The 14732-nt window shown below is 41.6% G+C and overlaps 1 protein-coding gene across 1 annotated transcript in view; it reads left to right on the forward strand.

Moving 5' to 3' along the window:
* The first annotated feature begins 4127 nt into the window (after positions 1–4127).
* The window catches only part of AP3M1 (adaptor related protein complex 3 mu 1 subunit), a 12404-nt gene continuing 1799 nt past the window's right edge, over positions 4128–14732 (forward strand). The window contains exons 1-7 of the mRNA XM_009277648.1: positions 4128–4400; positions 5130–5301; positions 7659–7796; positions 9815–9900; positions 10729–10862; positions 11547–11754; positions 13131–13275. Coding sequence (XP_009275923.1) covers positions 4128–4400; positions 5130–5301; positions 7659–7796; positions 9815–9900; positions 10729–10862; positions 11547–11754; positions 13131–13275 — 1156 coding nt within the window. The remainder of the gene's footprint in view (positions 4401–5129; positions 5302–7658; positions 7797–9814; positions 9901–10728; positions 10863–11546; positions 11755–13130; positions 13276–14732) is intronic.

Here is a 14732-nt window from a genome sequence, read left to right on the forward strand (position 1 = left end):
TTACATAGAGTGGTTTTACGCTGCCATCTCCAAGTGGTGTGTGTGTACGCTGCTGCACAGGGACTCTCATGATTCTTAAATTTTGATGGTGTGCTTTTGCTACTGTTTTTTTAAACTTAGGAACTTTGATTCAAGACCTTTACCCTCAAAGTGTCGCAGCTCTTAACATGCTTTGCTGTTTGGCCACAAGTATTAACTTGACCTATTGGTGTGAGGAATCTTACTGTTACTGGATTGATTTCTTATGTTCAACATTTTTTAATCTTTTTTTCTTTGCAAATGTAATGTTCTGGTGAGATAGAAGAAGGAAGGGTACTGAGAAATGAATTCAGGGATGTCTACGTGTCTGAAATGAAATCTGGCACTCAAAAAGTAGAGTAGCAGGGAAATCTTCAGTATTGGGAGCACTGTAAGTAATTTTTGTTAAATAATAGCTTACATAAGATATTTTTGTAGTAGTAGCAGTTGTAAGATATCCAGCATGAAACGCGTCTTTAATTGGCTGGTGCCAATTGTTTGACAGTGTGTGGGATAAATCAGATGACTTAGTCTTGCATATAATAGGCTGATGTCCCCGCTGCTGTAAGAGCCTCTTTACGATAGTCAGCTCCGGCAGAGGGAAGCGTCCAAGCTGAGCTGCCCCGTTGACTGATAGGGCAGGGCTGGTGCCCGTGGGTCTGCCTGCTCCGTACTTAAGCTGCAAGGAGAGAGCTTCGATTTTCCAGAGCACTTCAAATTAGCAGCAAATTAGTGTACTGCTAAAACTTTTGAAGGAGAAAAGGAGTATGTGGGGGGTTTTGAAGGGAACTCTTATGCTAGAAGCAAAATAATTATGTATCATGAGAAATCCTGTAATCCCTATCTTCCTACCCAGAAGATAGGGTAGGCAGCTAGGTGGGATTTTACTGCTCAGTTTCCAGAGATACTGTAAAGCTATAATCTGCCAAGCATGGCCCCCTGGATCAGTTTGCTACTCCAATTCACCACGAGGCCACACAAACACTGGTATGAACGCAGCCGGTACCTGGGCAGCTTGGGGCAGATGAGTGAACAGGGGCAGTGGTCCAACGCTACCGCCCTTGCTGGCTACCTGTGCCCTCCCTCAATTGAATATCAAGTTGTGGTCTAATATCCTGAGTGGAACTTACAGCAAAAGAAGAGGCCCTGCTAACACAGCCATTTCGTGCGCCAGGAGCTTGCTGCAGGCACAGTAGAATGAAGTTGCTGTATTTAGGTAGCGATTATGTTGGCCTGCTGCACGGCTGTGCTTGTTAAAAGTATATTGTGACAAATGCAGTTGTTTCTGATCAATAGAATCTGGATGAACATTAACAGCAGGACAACTGCTAGGGCTTAAAAGCACTCTGCACACGTATCTGATATACTTTGTCAGAGTATTGTCCGAAGCTGCCTGCAACCCAGCATAGCTTCTCCACAGTAGGCTGTAGATCAAGTCCTCTGGAAATGGAGTCTTACCGGTGCTGCTTGTACTGAAACTTTCCTATGCAGCTTTGTGTGCATTTACTAGGAATTGGGTTTTATATTTGTTAACAGATATGCTATTGTATCCATATTAAAATGTACAGAGAACTATTCTAAGCTTTATAGCTGATCACCTTCATATGTTTGGGCTGCCTTGGTGTGGAACAATACTGACATTCAGTGGTTGATTATACTTGCCACCTTTGTGTGACTATCCAGGAGATTTTGGAGGGTTTTAATGTTCAGCGCTGGCTAAATTCAGAACATGTTTAGTTAAACTGGATTAAAGCAATTGTGTCAAGGTTCCTTTATAAGAATGCTGTGCTCACAGTATTAAAATTGTCTATTTTTTTAATAATTAGAAATGAATTTGGTCCGGGAGAGATACAGTAGAAACACGCAATAACACTTTGTAGCTTTGTTTCCTTTCCCACTCTTAAGCAAATTGGCAATCACAGTTTCCAAAAGAACTTCTTCTTATATACCGTATCGGCTTAGTTGGGTTTTTCTGTCCACATTTTGACTATTGGTCTTTTTGTGTCTACCAGCAAAGACAGTGTGCTCTTAGCAGGAGGTATCTAAGGCCTGGCAAGGCCCCAAGGAAGATGAGCACATTGCTGTCATGCATGTGAAGGAGCAGCTGGAGTTTAGAATTTGAAAAGCCGGATCTTGGCTCCCTTCCCACATCTGCTGACTTAGGTGGAGGGAAATAGCATGCTAACTACCTTCTTTAGTAGTCCTTTTTCACCTTCTCTGGTCAGCTTTGGAAGACATACTTTTGTTTTGTCGAGATCTGCAGGGCCAGACCATTTTTCAGTGTTACAAGCGTGTTGGGAGGTCAGCCTAGTACTCTGGGCAGTTTAGATTCAGACACAGCAACAAGAGCTCACTCTGGATGCAGCTAAGTGCTTATTCCAGTATTTTGGAATGAGGCTTAATCATACAGTGTTTAGACTCCTTAATATCTCTGTGGGACTGGGCCATTTACATCTAGATGCTTCTGTGCCATCTTCACATTTGTTTGCCGGAGTTAACATTAGCGAAGGAGCAAATTTTATCTGTATTTTATGGCATGATCCTGGCCAAACATCCTAAGATTAATGAAAACTATGATAGGTTTTTGGTAGATGTGTTTAGCTTCTCTTGAACATGCAGAGTTGATGGTGGTCTTCTGTTTCAAGGTGTGGATGCCCAGTAACTGTTTGGTCTCTTTCCAGTCATGTTTGAATTCCTCCAAAGGCTAAGTAAACTTCAATTCAGGATATCTCCATTGCTGTCATCTGCCCATTTCCACCACCTCCTCTGCGCCAGCTGTAGCACTCTTCGGCAATGTAATAACTTGCATCAGGAAGCTGATCTGACCAGAAACTCCTTTTTCTGGGTCAATTTATGGCTGGACCAGTTTCCTGATATAGGTAATTGCAGAGCCACAGACCTGTTCAAATCAATACCTGGAAGGCAAAAGGGATCAATAGCCAGTGGCAGGGGCAGCTTCTTCAACTACAGAATGAATTTATGCAGGATATAAGTACCAGGTTAACTTCACCGTGAGGAGCCAGTGCTTGGGTCACAATTTGTTTGTTTTGTTTTCTAAGCCTGAGTTTAAACTTGGATGTTGTTTTTGTCAGAGGATGGTTTGCTGCAGATCAGCCAAAGCATTATATCTGTCTGATGTAAAGGCTACAGAGATAAACCGAAGTCTGATAGCATTCGTCTCTTCTGTAGATGTGGAGAAAATAGTTTATTCACTTCATTTGAATCAACAACTTAGTTCACTTATTATCTCATTGCAAGTTGATAAATAGACTGGGAATTAGTTTTTAAAAAAGGCAGATAAGCTTCTTGTCCCATGAATAAAATGAAGGATCAGTGGCTGAGGCATGTTGTTTGTAAATCTTTAAAGATATAAGAAAAAAGTTACATTCCTTATCTGCAGTTCATACTCCCCTTTTTCATGAGTGAGTTAGGTTTTAAGTGTAAAACATTTTATGTAAACGTATTTCGTGTGCGTCAAGCACATTTGAGGCAATTTTATTCATTAAACCAGATTTAAACTCCTGGTTTTGTGTACTTTTAATGAATTCCAACCCTTTATCAAAGTGCAGCTTGGCATAGATCATACGTAAAAGACTAATCAGCCAGCAAATAAAAAACACTTTTATAGTTTGATAGCTGAAAGCTGACAAGCTGAAGAGCTATATCTTTAAGACAGTGCAATTCTTAGTTGTGTGTGTAAATGTTACGCAAACTCCTCTGTCATAGGAAACTTGATGTTTAAGTTACCCTTATATGTTGCCAAACATTTTTAAGTGAGTGCCAACTCCTGAGAGTCAGCTTTTCTTTAAGAAATAAATTGCAAATACCAAATAGGGATGAAAGTGGAAATCAAGGGTGCTAGGTTCTTGCTTACATTGTGATCTATGTTAGTGACTTAATCCACTGTGAAATATTTTGTGGTGGAACATTCCTCTGAATAAAGAAAATGCAATTTAAAGAAAAGCAGCAAAGCAGATCTTTTTCTAAATTCACAGTGCGTGTTAATAAAGAATAACCGTTGTAAGAAGGGGAATCTGGGAGAAGAAATAATGTCAATCCTTATATCCTTTTGTTTATTTTAACTTCTTTGAATGTGTTTCCAACAGAAAATGATCCACAGCCTGTTTCTTATAAACTGTTCTGGTGATATATTCTTGGAGAAGCACTGGAAGAGCGTTGTGAGCCAATCTGTGTGTGATTATTTCTTTGAAGCTCAGGAGAAAGCAATCGATGTTGAGAATGTGCCTCCTGTCATCTCAACGCCACATCACTACCTCATCAGCATCTATCGGGATAAAATCTTCTTTGTGTCTGTCATACAGACAGAAGTGCCACCACTCTTTGTAATTGAATTTCTACACCGAGTAGCAGATACTTTCCAGGTCTGTTACCATTAAATAATTTTAATATTGAAATAATTCCAAGGGAATTTTTGTATAAACTTCCTTTAAAGAAGGGTAATAAGCCCTCCTGTCAGTGACTTTCCCCTTTGTGATTTTTAAGTCAAGCACTGGTTTATAGAGTACAAAGGAAAAGACACTGGATTTTGTGTATTCATTTGACTCATAGATAGCAATGCATATGCACTAAAACCCAAATCCCACTTTGTAAATGCTGTCTTTTTTCTGTAAGCTGTTGTACTGTCCATGTTACATAGATGGACAAGAAGGAGCATGCAATCATGAAGCACTCTGTAGGGAGGAAAGAGATGCGAAGTGTGAGTGAGTTTTCAACCTATTTCACAGATACTGTAAATAAAGGAACCTCTGTGAAGAGTGGACATCGCCAAAAGATAGGTTCCTTATTTTACAAAAGTCTTCTAACTGAAGATGTGTTAATGTTCACAAGCAGGAGAACCTTTGGGACATACGTACTAGTAAACCAGATTACATTAATTTCACTGTTCACGCTGTCTTTATTTCTAATTAGATGATAAATGTAACCTTAACATATGATGCAATCAGACTATAGAAGTAGCTAGTCACTTTAGGCACTAAAATTCCCTGATATATTGGAGGGTTTCTGTAAGCAAAAAAAAAACAAACAAATTTTTGCAAAGCATTTTAACAGGAATAAAAATCCTCTCCTTTGTAATCTCTTGATTTGTTTAGGATTACTTCGGCGAATGTTCTGAGACTGCAATTAAGGACAATGTAGTTATTGTGTATGAACTTCTAGAAGAAATGTTAGACAATGGCTTTCCACTGGCAACAGAATCTAACATATTGAAGGAGCTGATTAAGCCTCCCACAATTTTGCGCTCCGTTGTCAACTCCATCACAGGTATGAAAATAAGTAATTTTCAGCGGTGACTGGCTGCTTAAAAACAAAGCCCCATCATGCTTCATAGCTAAAAAATAGTATCATATTGGTGTGAATCCATAAGGTGAGGCCACTGTCCTGCCACTTCTTACAATTAAGAGTTGAATAAAAGCAACTTCCTCCTTTATTTGCAGTTTATGCCTGGCCCCTTTGATATCCCCAGTGGTGCTGTCTGGTCCAGCCACAGCTGCTGAAGTCCCTCAGGAATAGCAGTTCCCAGCACAGACAGCACATACTGGAGACGGGTGCTCTGGGATTGGTGCAGAGCTAGCCCCAAGCCTTGAATAACTGAGGGGCATTGGAGAAGGTTATGCATTTTATAAGAAATCATTATAGAAAGGTATATAACAGATATCTAATAAATCTTTGCTGGCTGGGAACAGATAGCATGAAGGGAAGCAAATAGCCTGTCCTCAGCCTCCTCCCCACCCCCACCACCATCAGCATCCATCACGTTTGGAGCTGGTTTCAGGCTGTTGTAAATGGGTATGTCTTGCACTGACAGAGCCAAATGTCTGTCAGTTGAGCTGGTGGAATCTGCTTGTCTGGCAAGCGGGTGCAAGGGAGATACACCATGAGGTGTCACATGGGGTCAGAGATATGTGAGATGTTTGCCTGTACATTGTGTTAGAGAAGGGTAGTAGGTGGGCTGCAGGGCGACACAGAGATAGTGCTCGGAGGAGCTGGTCTTTGAGGTAGCACATGTGATTTAATCTTTGAGTCTAAATCTCATCAGTTTTAATTTCTGGGTTTTGGTTGTTTTTTTTTTTTAAATGTGGTTTTGGATGGTAGTAGTTACGCTTACGAAAAATATTTATGACGTTAATGGACTAGATGCACCATTGTAAGGGGAATTAAGACTCCTGAAGCCAAGGGTTGCAGCATTAAATCCTCTTGTTTTATTTATTAGAATTCCCTAGGAGCCTAAAGCACCTGCCCAGGGCGGCCTGCATCTTGTCACTGTCAACAGCTCAGCGTTGAGCAGGTGGGAAACGGCAGCCTGAGAGCTCTTGCCGCCCACCTGGCCTGCCAGCCCAGCCTGTGTAGCGCTGCTGCACCCTGCAAGGCTGCTGAGGGACACGAGGCACGGACACGGCAACTGCTCCCCTTCTGAGATGCGGTGGGAGTGAGGAAGTGGTTGCAACTCCTCCCCTATGTGTTATAGCACCGAGGTGCTATAGGGGAGGTGGACTTTAGGGAGGGCTTTTTCTGTGAGAGTTATTTTGCTAGCTCAAAAGAACGAAAACTTCTGTTTTCTGGCTGCTAGGAGAGGGCCTACCCAGCAGGTTGTGTAGAAATGATAACTGCTGACCGCCAGCCCCTCAGTGAAGCTGTCTCACGCGGCAGGACACACTACCGCATTCATTGTGCTAAAGGGCACAAGCAGGCGTGAGCTGTGGCCCTGTCCTGAGACCTACTTCTAGCAGAGGGAGTTGTTTCCACTATACTGGTATTCCAAGATCAGTCACCTAAGCCCTAGAAGTGATAAGAATTTTTTCTTTTTTCCTTTTTAAAGAATCATGAGTTTACTTTATAACTAGGTAGTTCAGGAAACTCTTTATCTCACACTGGGTGGTATTAAGAACCAGGAGCCGAGGGTGACAGCAAGGCAGGCAGGGGCAGTGGCATCACTGTTAAGGAGACCAGAAGTTGAGCCAACAGGTCAGGGTCGGGATCAGATGATACCAGGGTCTACAGCCCAGTGATCGCCAGGGAAGTCCATCGTGAGGAGACAGGTCAAGCCAGAAAATCAAGTCTATGGGCCAGGGTCTGGATCGATTTGGCACGTGGTCAGGTGCAGACGTGGCTGTCATGTTGCTGCAAGGTAGCTCAGATGAGTACCAAGGGTGAGAGCCTCAGCCTAACAGCAGCTCCCAAGCAAAGGGGGTGGGACCCCTCCCTAAGGCTTCTTCCAGGCCTTTCTTCATAACAACTCTTATCAGTAAATCAGCCCTGAAGTCAGCCAGCTAAAATTCTTAGGAGAAGGGGGAGGCGTGCTTAAGGCCCTCACAAGGAGCTGTCATGTCTTGAATTGTAGTGATTAACTCCTTCACAGGATCTAGCCCCACATCTACTCCCAGTCAAACCTCCTGCTGACTGGAGCCCTGCCTTTTGCTGTGCAAGGTATAGTCTGAAAACCGTTAAAGTCTGGACACGTCCTTAAAGTGCATTCACATCACCTAATGAATGACGTTTTAGCGGTCCAGTTTCTAGTCTGCAGTTCTTGGGGGCAAAGCTTGCTTTAATTCTTAATTTTGGCAGTTGAAACCTTTCTCTTGTAACTAATTACCGATTTTGAGTTCCTTTTCATTTTTAAGGCAGTAGTAATGTGGGTGACACACTTCCCACCGGGCAGTTGTCAAACATTCCTTGGCGCAGAGCAGGGGTAAAATACACAAACAACGAAGCCTATTTTGATGTCGTTGAAGAAATTGATGCGATTATAGACAAATCAGGTAAGATGCCTTGCAAACTCTTTTTTGTTTGTTGAATGTGTTTACATTTAGCTGCTGATGTTTAGAGAGAATACAGTCCAACCCCTTTTTTGCGTGTGTTTTATATACATGAATCTATATCTTAAATAGAAATACAGAATTTAAAATGACGTGCCCAAATGTATTTCTTCAGTTCATCTTAAAATAGCAATATGCTCTAGGCTGCTTCAAGAACATCCACGAGAAATATTCTGTACTTAGATGTTTTCTCTTTGTATATTGATTATCTCTTAAGAGATATAAATGGAAAAAAATAGTTGAAGTTTTAAATGCGATGAGAAAATTATCTTCCATTGTTCCTGCCAACAATTTACTGTAGTCCTCATAGGCCCTCAAATGAGCAAGGCAAAAGCTTTCATTAGCTTTCTTCTGATAGCAAGACAAAACTTGGTGCAAAATAGCTGGACGGTATTGTTCTCCTTATATATAAAACTGGAGCCAGATACTATGAAGCATAATAATACTCCGTCCTTTTCTGTAAATGAAACATGATATCTTCAAATACAAAAATCTTTAATCGGAGATTTAACTCTGAGGAGGAATCTGATAACTTGTGTAAATGTTGCCAGTGCCAAGAAGCAGAAAAAACTGATCCAAAAAGAAAACTGCTATGCTGTGGAGAGGAGCCTGCTGTTTTGTTCATTATCGGGGCCACCAGTTACTAAAGCTGAAGACTGCATGACACCATTTTGTGGTGGTATGGGGCAGGGAGCAAATCTCTGGTTTCTTCATTCAGTGCTGCTGTTGTAGCAGTAGTCAATGTTGGTTTGGTTCCATACACCAATTTGACAAACGCTTTGGCCACCGTTGAACTGAATAGTCATAAATAGCTATTGTGCAGCTCTTACTCTTGCCATCTTGAAACTAAAAGAAGGTGGCAATCACGGTCAGAACACCCTGACGGCTGTGTTACTCTCCTAGCTCAATAGGATTCCCAGGAGTAGTATGAGTGCTTAGTCTGAGGAGTTACAATCAAGACCGTGTTTGTATTTCTGTATGTATTTCAAGTCCCATCAGTGTCCACAGAGCGTTTAAATTTCCTACTGAGGATCCACTGCAGTAGTCATAGCTACTCTTTTCTGCTCTGATCCCCTGGGGACTAGCAATGCAAGAATCTTTCTTCCTAACCTTCACTAGGACTAAGAAAGTAGGTAAGATTGCTCCCCTAGAATAGGGATGTTACCTTGTTTCATAGGGATATGGTTAACTGCTTTCATCTGAAACAGGATCCCTTCTTTTCAGCCAACGTATTAACCCACAGTTTCTCCTTCCCCGTGACTAGATCAGCAGTAGTTTCTATTATATCTTCTAAATACCTTCTAAAATAACCTTTGCTTGTAGAGCTAATTAGTCCAGAGTCCTGCTCATGCCTTTCTGTCCTTATAGGGCATTTAAGGAAATGAGCCTTTCCTGGGTAAGATGCTTGGCATTCTTGCTTTGGGGTTGTTGGGGGTTTTTTGCTATAGATTTATTTGACATCAAGATGAATATGTAATCCCACCGTTAAACAAGCCATGCTTGTGAAAACCAAGGTTATCTGGAGCTTTATAGCACAAACATACTGTGTTTTGACGTTGACTGTTTTGATGTGCTTCGACTTCCCTGCACCACTACACAACTTGCTAATTTTCTGGAGACGGGACAGGGATGAAAGAAAGGAAGATTCAGAGCTTGCATATTCTGAAATTCTTATTTGCTCATTGCTGGCAACCAGTTCAAGCACATCCAGTACAAGTCCTGTGTAACAGCTGGCACAAGTATAATTGGCTGATTTGGGACAAGCTGTTTGCTCTGGCTCATGTATTTTAGCAAGCTGCCCAGGCCACAGGTAACTGGAATGACCTTTCCTATCTGTGCTTGGCGTGTTCTTGAGTGTTGTGCAAATGTCATCTGTGCCCTCTAGCTGCACTTCGCAATGTTTGTTAGGCCCTTGATAATAATGTTAAGTCAAGTGTCTTTTTTTTTTTTTCCCACCGCAGGTTCCACAGTCTTTGCAGAAATCCAAGGTGTTATTGATTCGTGTATTAAGCTCTCAGGAATGCCAGATCTTTCTCTTTCTTTCATGGTAAATTTAGCATGTATTTGGGAATTTTAATTGCTCGGGATTTATTTTTCTTAATGATCAGAGTTAAACAATTTTTAAGAGTGCAGTCACTATTATTTTTCTAATGATCAGAGTTAAACAATTTTTAAGAGTGCAGTCACTACTTTGTGTGTTACACATACGGAAAATAGTTTTGCATTATATTGTAGGTAGTGTATTTTAGCAAGCTGCCCAGGCCACAGGTAACTGGAATGACCTTTCCTATCTGTGCTTGGCGTGTTCTTGAGTGTTGTGCAAATGTCATCTGTGCCCTCTAGCTGCACTTCGCAATGTTTGTTAGGCCCTTGATAATAATGTTAAGTCAAGTGTCTTTTTTTTTTTTTTTCCCACCGCAGGTTCCACAGTCTTTGCAGAAATCCAAGGTGTTATTGATTCGTGTATTAAGCTCTCAGGAATGCCAGATCTTTCTCTTTCTTTCATGGTAAATTTAGCATGTATTTGGGAATTTTAATTGCTCGGGATTTATTTTTCTTAATGATCAGAGTTAAACAATTTTTAAGAGTGCAGTCACTACTTTGTGTGTTACACATACGAAAAATAACAAGTTTTGCATTATATTGTAGAAGTTGCTGTGTTGCTCAGTAGTTGGAATGGCTTTTGTCTGTACATAAAAATACACTCACGGGGATTGCTGTACCAGAAATCCATCTAGCTCAGTAACGTGTCTCAGAAAATGGCTAGGAATGATACTTAAGAGTCTAAGAAATAGGAATTGTGTAGAGGTCAGGAGCTAGTTCAAACTGCTGATACTTGACGAGATTTCACTTACCACTTTGCCACTACTTACAGAACCCACGGCTGCTGGATGACGTCAGCTTCCATCCGTGCATTCGGTTCAAACGCTGGGAGTCTGAGAGAGTCCTTTCGTTTATTCCTCCCGATGGGAATTTCAGATTGATCTCCTACCGTGTCAGTTCACAGAAGTACGTTTCCATTTAGACACAGTGGTTCTTCAGATATACTGTCTACCGCTTTCCATCTGACTAACTGCAGGTTTCTCCTTGTTATGGGGGGAATTTGCATTGTTGCTAAAATGCATGTTCTCAGGTTTTGTCTCATCTGTTGCTCTGTCCGCCCTAAAACAAGAAAACGGTTTTTCAGTGAGCTGCTGGTACTCAGCAACCGTTCTTCAGTGGGATAAACTACACATGACGGTAATATAGGGCTATTCATTCCCAGTAATCATTGTTGCTGCTCGATGCGTTTTGGCTGTCTCTGTATACATAGAGGACTCTGATCTTCATAAAAAGAATAAAGCAAAAAAGTCTAAGCTGCAGATATTTGCAAACTAAGTCTGATTTGACTGGTGGTGGCTGTTCTGAGAATTGGCTCAGTGAGATTACTTAAAAAAAATAAACGGATGGAGGGAAAGAGATTAGGACAAGTGATTTGGAAGAAAATCTTTTTTTCCTGTGATTTCTCTGCTAATAAAATCACTTCAGCAATGATGTGGAGGAGCTGAGTATCACTTTCCACTTTTGAAACAAACTGGTTCTAACTCGAATAGCTGCCAGAAACACGAAAACTGTTTATGAGAAAGAGGGAGCTTTATTTTCTCGAGCAGAGAAGTAGCCAGGGTACACCCAGCTGCTGTCTTCTCTTTTCAGCTTGGTGGCAATTCCTGTATACGTGAAACACATGATCAGTTTTAAGGAAAACAGTTCTTCAGGAAGATTTGATGTTACCATTGGACCAAAACAGAATATGGGGAAAACAGTAGAAGGAGTTGTCATGACAGTTCACATGCCAAAGGCCGTACTTAATATGAACCTCACTGCTACACAAGGCAGCTATACGTTTGACCCAGTTACTAAAGTAAGTCTTAAGTTTTTATTTATTTAAATATCTAAGATGACATTAGAACAAGTCGTGCATATTGCAGAGCACTGCAGCAGTGCTCCACACTCCACAGAAAACTTTCCCTTCAGCATATGTTTGTGAATTAAAATCTTCTCTTTAAAATTCACTTTTTCAAACTTGGATACACACCAGTTGTGATTTCTGGTTTTATCAGTCTCTTTTCCCTTCCCTTCCCTTCCTCTCTTTCCCCCTGCTCCTTCACCCCCCTAATATTTTTCTTTAGTGGATGCAGTAGTATTTTGCTGGTGGTTTCAGCTATGGTATATTTTGCAATCTAAGTTCTTTAAAACATACTTATCTGGAGAAAATGCAGTAGACTTGAAACTAGGTAGCCAGAAAAACAGGGAGCAGGAGATGAGGAAAAAAGCTGTTCCAAAAGGTCTGCCTGAAGATGGACAGGAAGGAAAACAAAGGGTCTGAAAAAACTGTATCTTGGGAGTCTTGCTTTCTTGCCTCTGAGTTGGGGTTGGAGACCTAAATTTCCTAAAGCGTTTTAGTACCCAGGAACCGTTCCGTTGAAATGCATTCTGCTGGCTCTAACACCCTGCTCTGAGCTTTCTGCTGCCCTTGGAATATCTCAGCAATTGATCTGAATTGTAAGTGAAAGCTCTCCAAGTAATGTTTTGTTTCGAAAAGAACAGACCTTGATCTGTTAGAAACACCAACAAAAACACTTGAAGTCTCCTTTCCTCTCTGCAGAAATAAATTATACTGTGTTTTTATCAAGAGTTGGGATAACTAGGTGGATTGTAACTGCAGAAGTTTGTAGAAGTCGAGAGAACTGAGGTTTTTCTGCATTTATCAACAATTTTCAGTTTATGATAAGAACAAAAAAAACCCAACCTCTTGTGGGTGAATAAAGGGCCAACTTGGTTCCACATATCTTCTTTAAAGCGTAAGAATCAATGGGGAACAAGCGACCCTTAGGAAAGTTACTCTAGCTTAAACACCTCCTTTTGCCAAGTGCCTTGTTCCTGTCCTCCTCATTCTCGTGTTTAAGTTCCTACGACCTTGTACTGGTTACTCTCCTTGCTTCGTGGATGTAGCTGACCCCCTCCGACAACAGGAACAATCGCCATGACTAAGGGAACAAGATGTATTAAGTGCACAGACCAACTAAGGAACACTGACAGGGCAAAAGAAATGCTGGGAAAGAAAAGACACCATACCCGCAGGAGCCCTAACCGTGCCACCTCCCAGCCAGTGGGATAATTCTCAGGGCTACCAGGCTACTTTCTGTACCCAGCCTGCAAACTAAAAGCTTGACGTGAACTTAACCTCACAGGTTGTTTCCTAGAAAGCTACTGCTATATCCTCTCTCTCCTGACAAGGTGTTAACATGGGATGTTGGCAAGATTACCCCTCAGAAGCTACCAAACCTGAAGGGCATAGTGAACCTGCAGTCTGGAGCCCCCAAGCCAGAGGAGAATCCAAGTTTAAACATCCAGTTTAAGATACAACAGCTTGCAATTTCAGGTGAGTGGGTGGGTGTTACCTGTTAGGTGAAATTGGTACTGACGGAATGAGTAGCAGTAGGAAATGAAGTGGGAAACTCTTAATCTTTTAATTGGAGATGCTGATCTGAAGTCAGCTTGGTCCAAAAAGGTAAAGTCCGATTTACCCAGACCTGACAGTTGCCCTTGCTGGAAGACTCCCTTGCTGGGAATTGTGAATTCCCAATCGTTTTACTTAAGACAGACTGAGAAGTGTCCAGAAGAATGGATTTTTCTTTGTCGACTTGTGCATTAAACATGCAAATACATCCTTTTAGTGAAGAGTGATGGATGATGATTTAGCACGCTGCTCTTGACTTGCTTTAGCCTTGTACCACTAAAGCCCTTTCTAGTGGTCAAAAAACTCCATTAATTTTAAAGAATGCCCTTCTTATTCTTTCCTTCTGGAGCTGGTTAGTTTTTTACCTTCAAAACAATCTGCAAGTAAAATCAGAATGAAGTCTATAGGGTAAGTGCAAAAGTAAATTTAAAGCAAACAAGGCCTCAGTCTGCAAACACTTAAATCACACGAGTTGTCCATGTGTAAAATGCTTCTGCAGGCAAGCTTTGCAGGATTAAGACCCTAACAGAACGAAGACTTGCCTTTGGAAAGGAGGAGGATGACTGAAGGCAGCAGATGAGAATTGGGGGTAGTACATGTAGTACCTTTCTAGGTGGGTACCAGGCTATGGTCCTTTTGCTTCCTCGACTGCTTCGCTGAGTAAATAACGGTTAGTCCTTGTGTAAGAACAGAATCCTGCAGTTTCCTCTTAAACTTGCAACCCACTAGTTTAAATCTAGCAAAACATAGTGGATCCAGTGGCTGGATGCCAGAGATAACGGACCTGTGAGAAAGCAGGGGACAGGCTGAAACCGTTCGGTAATTAATAGCTACTGGTGTTCCTCGATGTCCTGGTTTTGGCTGGGATAGAATGAATTTTCTTCCTAGTAGCTGGTACAGTGCTGTGTTTTGGATTTAGCATGAGAATCATGTGGATAACACAGGGATGTTTTTAGTTGTTTGTCTCTCTCCCTCAGTTGTTTCGTTTTCTCAACCCATGAGTTTTCTTACTAAATGAACCCAACAGACGTTTTAGAGGGATGTCCCATAGACCAAGGGAATGATATCTGTGTGTTTATATTAGAAGACAGGAAAAGTACGGGACCTGGGCATGACGCAGATACAGAATAAGGGGTTTAACCCCAATCGGCAACCAAGCACCACCCAGCCGCTCGCTCACCCTCCCCCCCAGTGGGAGGGGGGAGAGAATCAGAAGAGCAAAAGTAAGAAAACTCGTGGGTTGAGATAAGAACAGTCTAATACTTGACATAAAATAAAATAATAATAACAAACTGTAATGAAAAGGAAACAAAAGAAAGAGAGAGGAACAAAACCCAGGAAAAAGAAGTGATGCAGCCACTCACCACCCACCAACAGAT

Source organism: Aptenodytes forsteri, unplaced genomic scaffold, assembly GCF_000699145.1.
Source record: "Aptenodytes forsteri isolate BGI_AS27 unplaced genomic scaffold, ASM69914v1 Scaffold15, whole genome shotgun sequence".
In the NCBI taxonomy this organism is placed as follows: Eukaryota; Metazoa; Chordata; class Aves; order Sphenisciformes; family Spheniscidae; genus Aptenodytes; species Aptenodytes forsteri.